General features: G+C 57.5%; 1 protein-coding gene across 2 annotated transcripts in view; it reads left to right on the forward strand.

Moving 5' to 3' along the window:
- The window catches only part of KCNG2 (potassium voltage-gated channel modifier subfamily G member 2), a 72,848-nt gene that overhangs the window by 28,585 nt on the left and 25,056 nt on the right, over positions 1–19,207 (forward strand). For both annotated transcript variants that reach the window (XM_078435092.2, XM_060611821.3), the window contains exons 2-3: positions 198–290; positions 16,422–17,012. In XM_078435092.2, coding sequence (XP_078291218.2) covers positions 16,458–17,012 — 555 coding nt within the window. In that variant the 5' untranslated portion in view covers positions 198–290; positions 16,422–16,457. The remainder of the gene's footprint in view (positions 1–197; positions 291–16,421; positions 17,013–19,207) is intronic.

Consider the following 19,207-nt stretch of genomic DNA (forward strand, 5'->3'; position numbering starts at 1 on the left):
CCTTGGGTGGAACGCACAGGGCCGGCGGGGGGGGGGGGGGGGGGGGGGGGGGTCCAGGCCGAGCCACGATTATGTGTGTGCTGATGTAGATTATATCCGAGGAGATGGGTTGTGGTCATCACATTCTCTGACAAGTTCATGACCCAACCACGGTCAAGAAGCCGTGCCCTAAAGGGGGGTTTGACGTGTCGTTTCAGGGACCTGAGAAGCACTGGCAGGGGTCTGATGACATGGCAGCATTTGCAAAGGGCCGCCTGGGATGAGCCCCCGCACGGGGAAGCCGACAGGAGGTAAGAAGCGTGCCTGTCCCCAGCGTCCCACTCCCGAGAAAACTGGGAGGCTGATCTTTTCGGTGAAACCATCTCATTTAAAGAACCTTACCATACGATGCCACAAACGCACTGATTTCCTCAGAGGTTAGGTGAGGGATAGGAAGGAGCCAGCCCATGACCTGTGTCCTGAGCTAGGCCACTTTGCACACCTGTCCCCTCAGGATGGCTCCCCGGAGCCCAGGGCTACTCGGGAAGGCCGGCAGGAGGCGGTCAAAGGTGCCAGCTTGAGTTTTAACTGCAGAGCGGGATGGACTGGGGTCCCCCAGAGAGCCTGTGTCCGCTGTCCCCCAGCCCCATCCTTTGTCCTGTGAGTCCCCAAGGCTCCAGCCTCCCCCATCCCCCACAGGACTGGTTATTCTTCCAGCCCCTCCCAAGATCCCAGACTGAAGGCTTGAAGGGGATTTGGGGTGCTCACCACCCGGAGGGGGGATGATGTCATAGCTCACAACCAGCTCCGTGCCAACCTGCCTCACCTGCCCCCCGGGGGTCCCTCACCTACACCCCCTCCCTCACCTGCCCCCCGGGGGTCCCTCACCTACACCCCCTCCCTCACCTGCCCCCCCAGGGTCCCTCACCTGCCCCCCAGGGGGTCCCTCACCTACACCCCCTCTCTTACCTACACCCCCCTCCCTCACCTGTCCCCCCAGGGTCCCTCACCTGCCCTCCAGGGGGTCCCTCACCTACACCCCCTCTCTCACCTACACCCCCTCCCTCACCTGCCCTCTGGGGTCCCTCACCTACACCCCATCCCTCACCTGCCCCCCAGGGTCCCTCACCTACACCCTCTCCCTCACCTGCCCCCCAGGGGGTCCCTCACCTACACCCCCTCTCTCACCTACACCCCCTCCCTCACCTGCCCTCTGGGGTCCCTCACCTACACCCCCTCCCTCACCTGCCCTCTGGGGTCCCTCACTTACACCCCCTCCCACACCTGCGCGCCTAGGGTCCCTCACCTACACCCCCAGGGTCCCTCACCTGTCCCCCGGGGTCCTTCACCTACACTCCCTCCCTCACCTGCCCCCCAGAGTCCCTCACCTACACCCCAGGGTCCCTCACCTGCCCTCCAGGGGGTCCCTCACCTACACCCCCTCTCTCACCTGCCCCCCCAGGGTCCCTCACCTACACCCCCAGGGTCCCTCACCTGTCCCCCGGGGTCCCTCACCTACACTCCCTCCCTCACCTGCCCCCCAGAGTCCCTCACCTACACCCCCTCCCTCACCTGCGCCCCCAGGGTCCCTCACCTACACCCCAGGGTCCCTCACCTGCCCTCCAGGGGGTCCCTCACCTACACCCCCTCTCTCACCTGCCCCCCCAGGGTCCCTCACCTACACCCCCAGGGTCCCTCACCTGTCCCTCGGGGTCCCTCACCTACACCCCCTCCCTCACCTGCGCCCCCAGGGTCCCTCACCTACACCCCAGGGTCCCTCACCTGCCCTCCAGGGGGTCCCTCACCTACACCCCCTCTCTCACCTGCCCCCCCAGGGTCCCTCACCTACACCCCCAGGGTCCCTCACCTGTCCCTCGGGGTCCCTCACCTACACCCCCTCCCTCACCTGCACCCCCAGGGTCCCTCACCTACACCCCCCAGGGTCCCTCACCTGTCCCTCGGGGTCCCTCACCTACACCCCCTCCCTCACCTACACCCCCTCCCTCACCTGCCCCCCCAGGGTCCCTCACCTGACCCCCAAGGGGTCCCTCACCTACACCCCCTCTCTCACCTGCCCCCCCAGGGTCCCTCACCTACCCCCCAGGGGGTCCCTCACCTACACCCCCTCCCTCACCTGCCCCCCCAGGGTCCCGCACCTGCCCCCCCAGGGGGTCCCTCACCTACACCCCCCCACCTGCACTGCCTGCCCCCCAGGCTCTCCTCACGGGCTTGAGCCCCTCCCCTCTTCAGTCTTTGCTGCTACTTTCCTCCTCCCCAGTCTGCTATTTTCCAAAACACCACGGCTCCCTTGCCGTCCACTCTTACCTGGCATTGACAGACCTTAAATCTGGAGGAGAGGTAGAGAGTTTCATTCGACCCTGGGTTTACCACCTGGACCCTGAGACCCTGAGGGATCCGGGTGACAGGCCCCAGATACACAGCCGTCGCAGCCAGGACGCGTCTCCCAGCCTTGTCCTCTGACTCATCCCCCGGCTTCCCCGCCTGGGCGGCAAGAGTCCTGCTGGGCACAGCGCCCGGCTGGCAGGGAACCTCCAGCATTTGGACGTGTCGTTTCAGCGTGGTCTCAAGGGGACATCCCTTCCCCATGGCCCCGTGGAAGGCAGGTCATCATGAGCCGGAATATAGACTTGGGCACCCCCCTTGCTGCGAGCCCGGACTCCCCCTCCTCAGGGAAGGTAGAAGCTTCGTGGCCCTTAGAATTTGGCAGAGAAGGATACCCTGTGACTTTCCTTTGCCGTGGCGTCTCTGCGGGCCTCAGGCTCCGGGCCTAGCTCAGGTCTCTTGACGTCTCATCTGAGTCTCTTGCTCCACCTTGATGTGACCGGTCCTGTGGCGGACAGTGTCACGTGTGATTCTAATTTAACGCCCGCATCCGCGTGGCGTTTGGGGAGTGAGAAAGCAGGACCTGAGAGAACGAAACCCAAATCTGGCTACCACAGTTTCAGAAGTGCACTTTCACCGAGACCCACGGGTGGACAGAGGCTGCGCAGGTCAACCTGTGCTGCACGAATGAGAGGGACAGATCAGTGTGAATGTCTTTTCACGAGATTAACCTGTCCTGTCTGGTCAAAGACCAGTGTTGTGCGTTGACGGGTTCCCGGGAGCGGACATCGACGCAGCAGACGAGCGCACACCCCAGCTGGGTCCTCGGCCTGGGGCCACACTGAGTCCGGGATCCAGGCTCCATCCAAAGGCCAGGTGGCGGCTGGATCCATCAGACCGGGCGGGATCGGGAGAGAAAGGAAAACCCGCGTGACCCACAGCAGACGGTCAAGGGTATGAACGCCCAACCCAGAAAGTAACATCACGAGAATCACGTTTGGTCGGTTTGGAGTTTGTGTTTTGTTTTGTTTTGCTTTTGGCTGTTTCTCCCCAGGTTTTTTTTAACCGAGATTGAAACACACAAAGTAGAAAGAGTAGTGTGATGGAAACCTACGCATGTGTGTGTACATACACGAAACGTGTGTGCGTTCACATAAAATGAAATAATGAACCATTCTGGAACTAGCTTACAGAAATCGAGACACTTATCCCTGAATAATTAAGTATGAATCTCCTAAAAAATAAGGTCACTCTTTTCCATAACCACAATACCACATAACACTGAAGATTTCCCCAATTGTCCGAACACTGTCTTTTATAGATTTTTTGGATGAAATTGATCTGGTTTATAAACTTCATCGCTTGGTATGTCTCAATCACTTTGACTCCATCAAAGAGAATCAGGCCATCCTGATTCTAGAACATTCCTCCCACCGGCTGATCCCCCACATCACTGACTCTGTGAAGAATGCGGGAGTCATTCTGCAGGAAGGCCTTTGCTCTCGTCTCTGTGTGGTGTTTCTCTCTCGCCCGTATTCTCTGGACCCTGGGATGTGGGTCTACGTGTCTGATCGGAGTGTGTACTCAGGGCAGAGCCAGACGGCTGCCCGTGGTGCCAGTCACTCTGCACATTGCGTCACGTTCGAGGCACATAGCGTCAGGATGGCCGTGCTGAGTTGTGCTACTGGGTTAAGGGGTGAGCCCAAACGTACTCACGGTAAAGCCACGTCCCCCTCTCGGAGGCTGGGTAGCCAGCGCAGAGCAGACGCCCGTCCTCCGGTGGCGGCGAGGGTTTTTTCCCTCCTCTCTATTTCTCTTTTATTCCTGCGTCACTGCAGACTCGCGGCCTCTATTTGCTAATGTTTTACAAGAAGCTGAGTCGTTCCATGTCTAGACTCTTGGCACCTGCGGTAGGTCCCTTCCGTGTGCCTGTTCACACCGGAGTGCCTCTCTGCTTCTGGACACAAAGCACGAGATCCCACCCCGGACTCTGCCTGCCTCCCCTCGGGAATCGGCGCTTCTGGCCAACACGGCTCAGGTGGGAAGGACCGGTCCCTGATGGCTAAGTGCGTTGTTAGCATTTATCTGTGTGATCTTCTGAGCTACGTGGGGAGTGTTCGCTCTACTCTCCCGAACGGCTACGGCAGGAGGTTATAATAAGACCCAGAGCCTGTAACATAAAACCCAACGTTTCCAGGTTTCACTGGAAAATCAGTCATCACACCAAGAACCGGGAAGATTGCAAACCAAATGAGGGACAATCAGCAGACACCACCATCAAGATGACAGAATTATTTGAGCAGCTGCTGTAAAAACGCTTCAACAAGTGGTTACAAACACGCTTGAAGCAGACCCGGAAAGAGAGTCTCAGCAAAGACATGGGAAGTCTCAGTGAAGGAAGAGAAGACATAAAGAAGAAGGCAATGGAAACTCTAGAACAGAAAAACACGATACGTGATGTGAGAAGCTCGGTGGGTGGATTCGGCCTCCAACAGGAAGGACAGAGGAGTCGTGGACGCAGAGCAGAACAACCGCATTTGCCCAACCTGAAAAGCAGCGAAGACACGGACCGAAAATAAAATGGACGGAGGCCCGGAGACTGCGGCACCGTAACCAGATCCGACGCTCGTGCTGTCGGAGTCCCGGAAGGGGAGAAGAGTGGCGGGGCTGAAAGTTCCTGCAGAAATAGTGACTTACAACTCCCCCACACCAGGGGTGCCTGGGTGGCTCGGCTGGTGGCTCAGGTCACGGTCTCACGATGGACAGACAGCGCAGGCCGCGGTGGCCGGTGAGGAGCAGAGAGGGAGTCGGCTCCGTGAAGACGCCGGAACCAAAACTGAGGCAGGAGCAACAACCAAAGGCTTTAACTGCTGCGTTAATCATCTTGCAACATCTGTAGTGTGAGGACATTGTCAGATCCTAGAGTAATGGCTTGTAAGCTGAGGCCAAAGCACTCTGAGCTTCCTCCTCGCGGGGACGCCCCCGTCGGGACGCCCCCAGCCTCAGCCGGGCGGTACCACCTCTCCTTGCACGGCTGCTTCCGCGAGTCAGACGGGCTAGTTTGAACGGGGTCCCCCCCGGGCACCGCCGACATTTGGGTGAATAGCTCTTCGCCGTGGACGTCCCGTGCCCCGTGGAGCCCTGACCTCCACCTCTGGGGCCGGTGGTGATGACCCGCAATGTGAACAGATGGCACCCCGTGGCCCTGGGACCACGCAGGGCGCCCCGTGGTCTGGCTTTGCTGCAGGACCGACGACCGTGTTTCCCCGGGGCCGCCCTCTGAAGCGTGTTAACCCGTAGGACAGGCACGCCTGCAGGCGCCCCCGGGGGGAAGGCATCCCTCGTGACCGCGAGGCCCCCACAGGAGCTCTTACGGGGCTGAGCCATCCGGTTCACAGCTGCACGTGTCATGCTGTCCCGGCACCTGCTGTTTATTTGTTACATCTCCCCAAAAGCCTCGGTGACACTGGGGCGACCACACCCTTCTGTTCACACACGTACGCGTGTGGGAAACGCCAGGGACGCCCTGGGAAGTACTCACTCGGCTCTGGTCCACCCTTAGCCTTGATTCAAATTCAGACTTTTTTTCCAAGCACCCACTAAGTGCGGGTGGTGCTCTGGGCATTCGAGACACAGCAGCAACACGGACGCAAGCGTGCCCGCCTAGGGCCGACCTGTGAGTGGACAGGAGCCCCCTCTTGGCTCTGAGATACGTGTCCCTCCCCGGCCGCCCACCGCCTGAGCCCGGGCTCGGTCAGGGACAGGGGCCGCACGTGCAGGTGTGGAGGCCCAGGGGCAGTGACAGGCCCAGGGCGCCCCAAGCCCTCCCTCGCCAGCGTGTGGTCACCCCTTCTGTGGAACAGATGATGCCAGCACATGCTCACGTCTCTGCGGCACGGCATCCGCGACGCCCGGGGCCTCAGCGGGCGACTGGAAAGCCTGCGTGTGGCCTCCCTGTGTCACCCAGGCTTCCTCACATGTGGCACCTGGGCCCCACGGCGAGGTTCCCGGGAGAGTGGGAGCCTGTCCCGAGAGACCCCAGAGCTCGGCATCCACCACGTAAGGAGCATCACTGGACGGAGTGGGCTCCTGCTCTGTGTCCTCCTCAAAAGCCGATCTGAGGTGCCGTCCCCAGAGAGGACAGCTACGGCACGAAGCTGATAAGGACAGACACCACGCTGCTCTTGGCCAAGAGGCCCTTTCAACAACGCGTAGGCACACGCACGCGTTACCATGTGCGGAGGACTCCCGTGCCAAGACTGTCCTAAACGCTCACGTGGCCTTTGCCTTCCTCACAACGCAGGTGCTGTCGTACAATTATTTATTCCGGCTTATTCGTGTGGGATCTGTGGCTCTAGCAGAACCGAGTGGCTTCCTGAGACTGCACGGCTCTTGAGGACAGGAGCTTGGTGTCGGCCCAGCCGCCTGGCCACCGTCATGGCCTGAGCGTGGGCTCCACCTGTCCCGTGGTGGCTGGAACGGAGGGCATTACAAGTTGCCGTGGTTGCCGCCAAATCGACCGTCCACTCCCTCGGTGACATTACGTAAGGAGTAAGCTTTCTCCCTTCTCACGGGGGTGAGGCCACGATTGGTACTTCCAGTAAGGCGCCACGAATCTCCTACCCCTCAGAGAGACGCTGGTCTGAACTCTTCATTCCCTGAGGAACATCTCGTATTAACTTAATCCTCGCTCTATGTCTGCAATATTAAATCATGTCCGGGAGCCCGCGTACTGTCAGGACGTGTTGAATCACCCAAGAGGTTCAGACGTTAGTTAATGGAGAGGACGTGTTCCCGGATAATGTGGCACTACCCAGCAGCGTCACGGGAGGAGAATGTGGAGCCCTGTTTGCAGGCTGCTGGCGTCCCTGCCTGTGCCCCGGCCACCTTGGGTCTCCCCACACCGGTGACGGTCACACCCTTCACGCCCCTCAGGGCTCCCCCAGCCAGGGTGGGCTGTGGCCTGTCAGAGCCGGGTGTTCGTCCCACTGGTGAGGAGACCAGAGCTCCTCGGTGGGACCCCAGCCGCTCGCAGCAGAGCCACAGGTCAACCCCGGGCCCCTGACCCCGCTCGGTGTTCTTTCTGTGCCACAGGTGAGGACCCCGGCTCCCGCCCTAGTACAACCTTTGTGGCCTCTTCCAGGGAAATTACGTGGGCTCCGTTCGTGGGCAACCCTGCGGCGGTTCAAAGCGGTTCAACAGAAGCCTCCTATGTGCCGTGGACTGGACAGCCACACTCACACCCGCTCTTGCCACCGTTCAAGGGGCAGGTGACGTGTCGGGGCCGTATGTGCTAGGGACATCTGGGGCAAGTCTGAGGCTCATTCATCCACTGGCTTGTCCCTTCAGCAAATATTTCCTGACTACCCGCTTTGCTCCAGGGACGGTGTTGGGGTGTGTGATACGTCCTGGGCAAAACAGAAGAATGACAGCCATTCCCTCACGGGGCTCATATTCTCGCAGGAGTAAAAAAAAAAAAAAAATAAGCGATTGGTGAGACAACGAACTACCTGCTCCTTCAGGAGGAGAAAAGTGCTATGGAGACAGGAAAGTACTCGGCTGGGGAAGGACGTGGGTGTGGGTGGTGGTGTAAACTGAGTGAGGGGGGCCCCAACAAGAGGTACAGTGTGAACGAAGGCTGTGGCTGCGGCATCTGGGCAGGTGCTCGGGGCAGGGGGACAGCCAGCACAGGGACCCCTAGCTGGAGCGTGCCGGGAGGCGAGGGGGAGGGCACGGCACCGACCCCGCCAGCACCGTGTGGAGAGCAGCCTTGTCCGCGGGAACAGACCCGGAGCGTGGCGGTTGGTCGGAGGGATGGTGGGCGGGCGGGCTTCGGGAGCCCCCGCGGCTGTGGTGCTGGGCACAGGCAGCAAAGGGCGGGGGGCTGGCAAGGAAACCCGCCGGGGCGGCCACCAGCAGTCCTGGCAGGAGGGGGTGGTGGCTCAGAGCCGTGCGGTGGCTGGCCTCCGCCGCTCGTCCACACAAGTCAGGAAATCCCCCCGGGGTCAGGCCCGTGGTGTCAGCAGCCCGCCGCCGTGACCAGGCTGGACGGATTCTTGCGGAAGCTGGCGCGGCTGGGACCACAGGACGGCTCGGAGGCTGCCGCCAGCGCTGTGCGGGCCGGCAAGGAGGTCGGGGTGCGTTGCCTGCTGGGCATCGACGCGGCCTCCTTCCCGCGGGCTGACGCCACTCAAGGGGAAGCTGGCCTGTCCTCGCCGTGAGCCTCCTGGCGCACGGGGGTCTGGGCCCTCTTCATCCAGTGCGCGGCCTTGCGGACATATAAAATGCCGTAAAGGCAGGAGCACAGACCTCATTCCCCTGAATCTGAGCTGGACGCGAGTGCGTGAGCTGCAAGGCCAGCTTCGACGTCCGCTTCTGCAGCCGGCCTTGGGAGTGTGTGTGCGTTACAGACGTGGGCTGGGGGCCCCGTGTCACCACCACAGAACACGGCTTCAGGCGTCAGGCACTGTGTGGTGAAGCGCCCCAGGCCAGGCACCTCCTGAGTGCGGCCACTGAGCGTCCACACCAGCTCCCGAGTTCTTGGGATCGTCTTGGAGCACGGCCCCCATCGTCCCATGACCCCCAGCGGGCTGGCTGGGAGCTCTTTCCTGTTTGTTTTCTGTGAGCTTTCCTAAGTATGCTTGGATTTTAAAGCGAGGAAGCAAAGGCCTTCTTACACGTTCCACAACACACATAAAACGTCCTGAAAATGCTGTCGAGTCTCAAAACTATAGTCTTCTCAAATTTTGAGGAGGAGTCAAAGAATACCAGTGGGAGACTTGGGGGTGAACAGGCCTTCCGGCACCAGAAGGGGCCCAGGAGGCGTCCAGGAGCCAACGCACCCCGAGGGTCCCACCCTGAGGAGGCAGAGCGGGACACGCGGCCCGGCTTCACTGCTGTCCGGGCCGCCGTCAGGACGCGGACGGTGCCCAGCCACCAGCGGCGTGCCAGACGCTGCCAGCAGTAAACACCACAGAGATGCCAAGTCACAAAGAACGGGTAAAACACGTGGACGTCCTTCCGTCCGGAGGACGCCACGAGGCGGCACAGCTCGGCCCGCAGACCCGGCCCCGCTCGGTGTGGCCTTTGTTCACAGCTCTGTGGGCCCCCACTTACCGCCGAAAGAGCAGGCGGCTAAGCAAACACCACCACATGTTAATTGATCTGGCAGAAAGGTGAAGGCAGACAGGTTAACAGGACCCGTTACTGATGAATCAGCAGGGCAGTGAGTGTGGGGGTGGCCAGCGGCCAGTGCAGACCAGGACCAGAGCCCCAGCTCTGTCACTCCACAGTGAGGACACTACTCAGCCTCCGTGATACTCGGTTTGCAACCTGCAGGACGCAGCCAACAGAACCTGCCTCTTGGGGTCCCGGTGCACAGAAATGACACGGTATTCACGGAAGTCTTCCCACCTCACAAGCCCTTAGGTGGTCCCCCGAGCAGCTGGCGCTGCCCCTGGACCGTGCCCACCCCCCAGCTCCTGATGTCTGCCCTGCTCCCGAGGGTGAGAAGTGCCTCCCTGGTCGGGCTTCCTCTCCCTCCTCCACCCCGTGCTTCTCCTCTGGGCCTGGGTTCTGTTGCTTTCGCCAGTAAACGAGCTCAGGATTCTCTAGGGGCTGCGTCCCCTCTGCACAAGCTACCAAGCCGGCCGTCTCGAGATCGGGTGGGAAACAGACCGCCAGGGCATGAACTCCAGCTGATGCACCAGCCTCTCCCAGGGGACCCTCCACAGGGCACCAAGAGCTTTGCCCGGGTCCCTTCTGCTCCCCTGGGGCAGGGTAACATCCCTCTCAGTTGACTCTGTTGTCCCTTGTCATTGTTAACAGCACCCTTGCCTTCTGAAGAGTGCCCCAGTTTGGAGGATAGGCTACGTGGCACGGGGGAGGAAGGTAATGGGCAGAAGTTGGCACTGCGAGGTTCGCAGAAACAGTATCATAAACAGCAGCGGCTCCTATAAAAGACCCAGTAAACCAGCCAAGGTAATGGCATTAAATCCCCTTTCTTTCTACAAAAAGCAGAAGGTTCCTTCTTTTTTTTTTTTTCAATTTACATTCAAGTTAGTTAGCATAGAGTGCAACCATGATTTCCGAAGTAGATTCCTTAATGCCCCTCCCCCATTTAGCCCATCCCCCCTCCCACAACCCCTCCATAACCCTCTGTTTGTTTTCCATATTTAAGAGTCTCTTCTGTTTTGTCCCCCGCCCTGTTTTTATATCGTTTTTGCTTCCCTTCCCTTCTGTTCATCTGTTTTATATCTTAAAGCTCTCATATGAGTGAAGTCATATGATATTTGTCTTTCTCTGACTAATTTTGCTTAGCATAATACCCTCTAGTTCCATCCACATAGTTGCAAATGGCAAGATTTCATTCTTTTTGATTGTCGGGTAATACTCCATTGTGTGTGTGTGTGTGTGTGTGTGTGTGTGTGTGTGTGTAGCATCTTCTTTATCCATTCATCCAGCGATGGCTACTTGGGCTCTTTCCATACTTTGGCTATTGTCGATAGTGCTGCTATAAACATTGGGGTGCATGTGTCCCTTCGAAACAGCACTCTTGTATCCCTTGGATAAATGCCTAGTAGTGCAATTGCTGGGTCATAGGGTAGTTCTATTTTTAGTTTTTTGAGGAACCTCCATACTGTTCTCCAGAGTGGCTGCACCAGTTTGCATTCCCACCAACAATGCAAGAGGGTTCCCCTTTCTCTGCATCCTTGCCAACATCTGTTGTTTCCTGAGTTATTAATGTTAGCCATTCGGACAGGTGTGAGGTGGTATCTCATTGTGGTTTTGACTTGTATTTCCCTGATGATGAGTGACGTTGAGCATTTTTTCATGTGTCAGTTGGCCAAATGGATGTCTTCTTTGGAGAGTGTCTATTCATGTCTTTTGCCCATTTCTTCACTGGATTATTTGTTTTTTGGGTGTTGAATTTGATAAGTTCTTTATAGATTTTGGATACTAACCCTTTATCTGATATGTCATTTGCAAATATCTTCTCCCATTCTGTCGGTTGCCTTTTAGTTTTGCTGATTGTTTCCTTCGCTGTGCAGAAGATTTTTATTTTGATGAGGTCCCAATAGTTCATTTTTGCTTTTGTTTCCCTTGCCTCTGGAGACGTGTTGAGTAAGAAGTTGCCTGTAACCAAGATCAAGGAGGTTTTTGGCTGCTTTCTCCTCGAGGATTTTGATGGCTTTCTGTCTTAGGTTTTGGTCTTTCATCCATTTTGAGGTTATATTTGTGTTTGGTGTAAGAAAGTGGTCCAGGCTCATTTTTCTGCAGGTTGCTGTCCAGTTTTCCCAGCACCACTTGCTGAAGAGACAGACTGTCTTTATTCCATTGGATATTCTTTCCTGCTTTGTCAAAGATTAGTTGGCCATATGCTTGTGGGTCCATTTCTGGGTTCTCTATTCTGTTCCATTGATCTGAGTGTCTGTTCTTGTGCCAGTACCACACCGTCTTGATGATTACAGCTTTGTAATACAGCTTGAAGTCCAGGATTGTGATGCCTCCTTCTTTGGTTTTCTTTGTCAAGATTGCTTTGGCTATCCGAGGTCTTTTCTGGTTCCATGCAAATTTTAGGATTATTTGTTCTAGCTCTGTGAAGCATGCTGGTATTACTTTGATAGGGATTGCATTGAATATGTAGATTCTTTTGGGTGGAATTGACATTTTAACAATATTTGTTCTTCCTCTCCAGGAGCATGGAATATTTTTCCTTTTTTTGTGTGTCTTCTTTAATTTCTTTCATAAGCTTTCTATAGTTTTCAGTGTATAGATTTTTCATCTCTTTGGTTAGATTTATTCCTAGGTATTTTATGGTTTTTGATGCAATTTTAAATGGGATCGATTCCTTGATTTCTCTTTCTGTTGCTTCATTGTTGGTGTATAGGAATGCAACCGATTTCTGTGCATTGATTTTATATCCTTCAACTTTGCTGAATTCATGAATCAGTTCTAGCAGTTTTTTGGTGGAATCTTTTGGGTTTTCCATATAGAGTATCATGTCATCTGTGTAGAGTGAAAGTTTGACTTCCTCCTGGCCGATTTGGATGCCTTTTATTTCTTTGTGTTGTCTGACTGCTGAGGCTAAGATTTCCAATACTATGTTGAATAACAGTGGCGAGAGTGGACATCCCTGTCTTGTTTCTGACCTTAGGGGGAAAGCTCTCAGTTTTTCCCCATTGAGGATGATATTAGCATTGGGTCTAGAAGGTTCCATTCTTGAATCAAAGAGTGTGACACAGAGGAGGCTCTGAATAATCATTAGTTAGAGGGACAGATGCATGCTTGAACGAAACCACTGATAACGTTCTCTTTTAGACCCTTTTCCCTGCATGTTCCTGTTTCTTGAAAGTTCCAGCAACTGTGCACTCCAAACCCAGAGCTGGCCTCACACTTCCCAGATGTCTGAGCTCAGTTTGTCCAGGGCAGACCCTAGGGCAGGGGTGCAGAAGCAGGCAGCTTACTCGGGAAGCAACCCCAGGAATGCCAGTCTGGGAGTCAGGAGTGACCAGGAAGGGAATGCAGAGCAGGTCAGCCTGAGAGGCCCCTCCCAGGACCAGAGGGCTCCAGAGGTCTCTCACCCCGGCTTCTCAGTCCTGGTGAGCGTTGTCCCTGGGGACACTGAGTCTCAAGTATCCCTGGTCTGTGCGGGGCAGGCAGGGCAGGCCTGGTAGCCAGAGAAGCCCAGGCAAAGAGACACGGGTGCTGCAGCTGGGGGTTCACCCAGTGTGCCCACAGGCCCAGGGGGATGGGGAGCTAGGAGGACGTGTGGCCCAAGGAGATTTGGGGGCTAAAGGACATGGGTCCAGGGGGACGTGGGGCCCAGGGGGACTTGACCAGGAAGACATGGGACCCAGGGAGACTGGAGCCAGGGGACATGGGACCAGAGGATGTGGGTCTAGGGAGATTGTGGAGGGAGAGGAACATGGGTTCAGGGGAATGTGCAGCTCAGGGAGACTTGGGGGCCAAGGGGCCTGAAGCCAGGGGATGTGGGGCCCAGGGAGACCCGGTTTCTTGTTCAGGTCCTCCTGGTCTCTTTGAAGATGTCCTTTTTCTCTGGTGTTTTAATTCCTTCTTTCACACCTTTATATATCTTTTAAAATTGTGTTATCTAAAGTTCCCAGGAGCCCAATTTTCTTCTTCGTGTGGCTCATGTGGGTTATTGCCCTGGGTGTTTTATAATTTTGTTTTGTAAATTCATCTTAGCTGGGGCTTCATCTGTGGGAATCCCTGAGACTGAAGGTGAGAGTTTGTCCCTCTAGACCAGTGGCTCTGTTGACACTGGGGCTGGTTTCCGGCTCTTGGTTCTGGTGGTGTCCCGTGCACTGGAGGGCTTAGCGGCACCCATGGTCCCTGCCTACCGTTGTCGGTCACACTCGGTCACAACAATGAAAAATGTCTTCAGGCCTTGCCACATGCCCCCTGGGGCAGGCTGTGAGCGACTGCTCTAGACCAGTGTGTGGCTCTAACACAGGCTGCAGGGGGGTGACTTCCTGAGACTGCCCACCGTGAGGGGTCATTTCCTGGCTTTGAGTTTCACAAACCAAAATTCCAACCTCAAAACCATTGTGCAGGTGGACTTTTTTTTTTAGTTTACATCCAAGTTCGTTAACATAATGGTGTCAGGAATAGGAGTTAGTAATTCAGCACTCACATACAACACCCAGTGCTCGTCCCAACACGTGCCCTCCTTAACGCCCGTCACCCATCTAGCCCATCGCCCTGCCACCTCCCTCTGTCAACCCTCGGTCTGTTCTCTGTATTTAAGAGTCTCCTATGGTTTGCCTCCCTCTCTGTTTTTATCTTATTTTCCTTCCCTTCCCCAGGTTCATCTGTTCTATTTCTTAAATTCCACATATGAGTGAAAACACATGATATTTGTCTTTCTCTGACTGACTTATTTTGCTTAGCATAATACCCTCCAGTTCCATCCGCGTTGTTGCAAATGGCAAGATGTCATTCCTTTTGATTTCCGAGTGATATTCCATTATATATATATTTACCACACCTCCTTTATCCATTCGTCGGTCGATGGACATTTGGGCTCCTTCCCTACTTCGGCTACTGCCGATAGCACTGCGTGTGCCCCTTCGACCGAGCCTTTTTTTATCTCTTGGATAAATAGTAGTGCAATTGCTGGGTCAGAGGGTAGCTTTATTTTTAACTTTTTAAGGACCCTCCACACAGTTTTCCAGAGCGGCTGCACCGGTTTGCGTTCCCGGCAGGTGGGCTTTTAGGTCCGCGCTGCCGTTTTTCACCTGGAGCCAGGCAGAGAACTCTCATGATCTTCCTCTACTGACAGCTGCGTGTTTTCCAGTTTTTCTCTTCCCCGAGGACGTAGCCCAACAGAGGCCCGGTTAGTTCACGCCCTCAGCTGTCCTAATGGCTGAACCCACTTACCAGAGGTGGGTGTGTCTGACAAGCCCACACCCTTGACAACAGAGTGCTCAGACCTCCTCATCACACGCTGCACATTGGGAACAGGGCGTGTGTGCAGGCTGCTTGGAAGTGACTGTGCAGCCTCTTAGGTCAACAGGAAGTTGACTTAAAACACTTTCGGACTCACATATGATTTATGATTGTATTGCTTTTTTTCCTTTTTTTGAAGACGAGAGAGAGAGGGAGCACGTGCACAAATTGGGGGAGGGGCAGAGGGAGAGAGAGAGAAGCCCAAGGAGGCTCCACACCCAGCTGGAACCCACCTCGAGGCTAGGTCTCTCCACTGTGAGGTCATCAGCTGAGCCAAAATCAAGAGCCGGACACTTAACCGACTGAGCCACCCAGGAGCCCTGTAGTTATGTTTCTAAGTGTATATTCGGGGGAAGAAAACTGTTTACAGGAGTTCCAGGTTCTAGCCCTCTTACTGATTATCCATTTGCCTAAGAGAATTCGGAGCACACATTTGATTTAGCCACAAAAGGAATCCTCCCTCCTGTTCCACAAATTTCGCGTGTGACTGACCGCAGGGAGCCTGGAAAGGGGGAGGGATCAAGGCCACGTGCAGCCCAAGCAGGCTTTCAGCACGTGTGTTATAGAAGCCGGGTCATCCTGGCCCTCGTGGTGAAGCCGGACTTGTATTCCGGGCAGAAACTGTCGTCCCACCTGCGACATCAGCAGCCCCAGGAGAGGGCGTGTGGGCTTCGCCCCCTGGGGCTCTTGATCCACACAAAGGCACACCTCTGCCTTAGCTCACAGGAGGGCGCGGCACCTCCGGAGCCTGTCCCGGAACTGCAACCAGCCGGCCTCTGTGGCTCCAGAGACTGGACAGAGTCTCCCAGGAGGGCCACGGGCCACCCCCAAGAGGCCTCCCGGGCACGGTGCTGCCGCCGCTGAGTCCCCGCAGTTTCAAGTGCGTGTGTTCAGATGTCCTGTTGCCTCATTAAGAAGTTCAGTCTGTGAGCCCTGGAGTTGGTGTGAGTTGGCGCCCCTCGGGGTCTCCGATTTGAGGAAGCAGCTCGGGAAATCGTGGCACCCAGTGTCCACCACCCAAACACTGGATTTTAAGTCACCCGGGTCTGTCTCTTCCAGCACAACTTCTTCCACATTTCCCCCAACTTGCTGCCCAGTCAGCCGCCTCTGGGAAGCGCTCCTGGCTGCCCCGGACCTCGCCGGTGCCCTCCAGAGCACCCCCCCCCCCCACCGTTTCTCACACAGAGCTCACCTTGCAGTTGGGGGTGCCGGGCTGTCCCTACCCCAAACTGTGACTCCAAGGAGCCATGTCCTTGGTGCCGGGAGGCTACTACCCCCAGGTGTTCATGGTCTCCGGAATGCAGGCACGGGTACCCACAAGATTCAGTTCTGGTCACCCTCTGTCACATCCAGCACCCAGCTTGGCTTCCCAGAGTCCACCTACGCCTTGTTCCACAGGTGGTCCTCCTCCCTCGACCTCGTTTGAGGATCGGGCGAGCCCCGGCCTGGATCCCCTGGGGGCGGGGCACCTCCGGGGCGGCCGCCCTTGGTGCCGGTCACCGGGAGACGCAGCGGGTCTGCTCCGCGGGCCCCCCCGCGGACGGACGTGGGGGCAGCGGGGCCCCTTCCCTGGCGGGGTCCCCCCCCCCCCCCGCCCGGCGCCGCCTGACGCCTCCTTTCCTTCGCAGGCGCTGCGTCGTGAGCGCGGCCGGGCTCCCGGGGCCATGGCGCTGCGCCCCGAGCCCGCGGGCGGCCGGCGCGTCGTCACCATCAACGTGGGCGGCTGCAGGGTGCGCCTGGCCTGGGCGGCGCTGGCGCGCTGTCCCCTCGCGCGCCTCGAGCGCCTGCGGGCCTGCCGCGGCCGCGACGAGCTGCTGCGCGTGTGCGACGACTACGACGCGGGCCGCGACGAGTTCTTCTTCGACCGCAGCCCGTGCGCCTTCCGCGCCATCGTGGCGCTGCTGCGCGCCGGGAAGCTGCGGCTGCTGCGCGGCCCGTGCGCGCTGGCCTTCCGCGACGAGCTGGCCTACTGGGGCATCGACGAGGCGCGCCTGGAGCGCTGCTGCCTGCGCCGCCTGCGCCGCCGCGAGGAGGAGGCGGCCCAGGCGCGCGCGGGGCCGCCGGGGAGCCCGGGCCGCCGCCTTCGGGACCTGCTGGACGACCCGCGCCCGGGGCCGGCCGGCAAGCTCTTCGCCTGCGTGTCCGTCGCCTTCGTCGCCGCCACGGCCGTCGGCCTGTGCCTGAGCACCATGCCGGACATCCGCGCGGAGGAGGAGCGGGTGAGCGCGGGCGGGGACGACCCGGTGGCGGTGGTGGCGGCGGGGGAGGTTGGGGCCAGCCGGGGTGGGGGAGGGGGCTGGAGGCAGCCGGGCCGAGGGAGAGCCAGCCGAGCCATGGTCCGTGACACCCCTCCCCCGCTGGGTGGTTGGCGCCTGCAGGTGCCAGACGCCCCCCTGCTCCGGTTAAGGGCACCCCTTCTCCAGGAGGCCCCCACATCGGACCGGCTGCCGTGCCCTGACTGACTAGACAGTTTCGAGAACCCAGTGAGAGGCCTCTCTCTGGTCAGCAGGCCTTCCCTGAACCTCTCCAACAGTCGGGCCTTCAAAGCCTGGACAACTTGGAGCTAAAACGTTCAGTGTCCTGAAGGTCTAGGGAGTTGTGTGCTCTGATCTCAAGTCCCGTCATCTCGAAGCAAGGGGACGTGACCGCCACATTCTTGCGGGTCACGGGAGCCAGGGACGGGCGTCTGCTGAGGCAGACCCGGGGCCGGTCTGTTGAGGTGCCGGGGCTGTCTCCCAGCAGATGGTAGACTTCCCGCCCCTCTTTGGTCTGTGACCATGTCAGCACCCAGCTCGTGTGGCCAGAAATGTTGCTTCCGGGTTAGGATGTCACCACGCTCACCAGCGTTTGTGCACTGAGTGCACCGTGGAAGGTTCAGGGAACGTTCGGGGAAAGCCTGGAGTGTGCTGTCTGGGGCGAGAGGGATGGAAGGCGAGAGGACACCACAGTGTTTGCAGCACAGAGCCCAGCGCCGCCTTTCCTCCTGGGGGGTGGGGATGACCCCTCAGCAGTCCCCCTGCCCCGCCCTCCAGGGGCGGCACAGAGGCTCTGACTGAATGAACCCCTTTCTTGGGCAGAGAGCTCACTGTCAAAGCTTAGAGCCCTTCAGAGGTCAGGAGGTCGTGCCTGGAACACATCTGGTGGGGTCAGCTCCTTACCGAGAGACACGGTGGAGAGCTGAAACATTAGGCATTAGCCGGCTGGACCGAGAGCAGGGCGACCCTGACCACAGATCACGTGTAAATGTAACTGTCGGGAAATTGGTTTGGCTCCCGTGGCTGTTTGGGCGTCCGATGCCTGAGCCGTGGCTCCCGGTTGTGCTTAGGTTTTTCTAAATGGCAGTAACGCCATACAGCACATAGGAGGGGAGCCATTTACGTGAGAGTCAGGACACAAGAGAAGTTGGAGGTGCCTCAGTTCGTGACATCATCCCAGGAGTCGAGCTGGCCCTCTCAGAGCATCCACTGGCCTCCGTGTTACCCACTGTTCATAGTCGCCAGCCCCCCTCCCCATTTCCTGAAACGTCACTTCATACCGCCCAGGTCCTGTTTTACCAAATCAGTTATCGGACTGCGGGGTAATAATCCAGTGTCGGTGAGCACGTGGTGACGTATGTCTGTGCGCTCCCCGTTGCCTCGTGAGGGACGCCGATGGAGCATCTGGCCCGCTGCACGTGGCAGGTGCCGAATAAACAGCAGGTGCTGTCACTCGTCACCTTTCTAGGTGTGATGAAATATACACAAAACGTATCAATGTCTTAACCATTTTAAAGTATGCTGCCCGGTCGTCTTAAATGCATTCACATTGTGTGGTTGTCACCACCACCCATATCCAGGACTTTTTCTCCTTTCCAAACCGCAGCTCTGTCCACTTAAACATGAGCTCCCCACCGGGCGCCCTCCCCCAGCTCCTGGAACCCTCCATCTGCCATGTCTCTATGACTGCGACTCCCCTGAGAGCCTCACATAAGCGGAATCCGACGGCATTTATGTTTTGGGGACTGACATCTCACTGAGCGTATTGTCCTTAAGGTTATTCCGTGTCGTAGCAGGTGTCTACGCTTTCTTCCTTTTTAAGGCTGAATAACGTTTCAGTGGTACGCGTCTACCACTTCTGCTTATTTGCTCGTCTATCAGTGGACACGTGGGTTGGTTCCACCTTTGGGCCACGGCGCATTATACTGCCGTGGACGTTCACGTAAAAACATCTGCCCGAGTCCTTGCTCTCGGTCATTTTGGGTAGACGCCCAGGAGTACAACCGCCGGATCATACGGTCATTCTACGTGTACTTTTTCGGGGAGCCTCCAGACTGTTTTCTGCCGTGGCTGCACCACCGACTCTTTGCAGGCACAAGGCAGACGGGGTGGAGGGCGGAGAGGAAGAGAGAAACTTGGGAGCCTTTGATTATTTTTTT

This window comes from Panthera onca, chromosome D3 (assembly GCF_046562875.1).
Source record: "Panthera onca isolate mPanOnc1 chromosome D3, mPanOnc1 haplotype 2, whole genome shotgun sequence".
Classification (NCBI taxonomy): Eukaryota; Metazoa; Chordata; class Mammalia; order Carnivora; family Felidae; genus Panthera; species Panthera onca.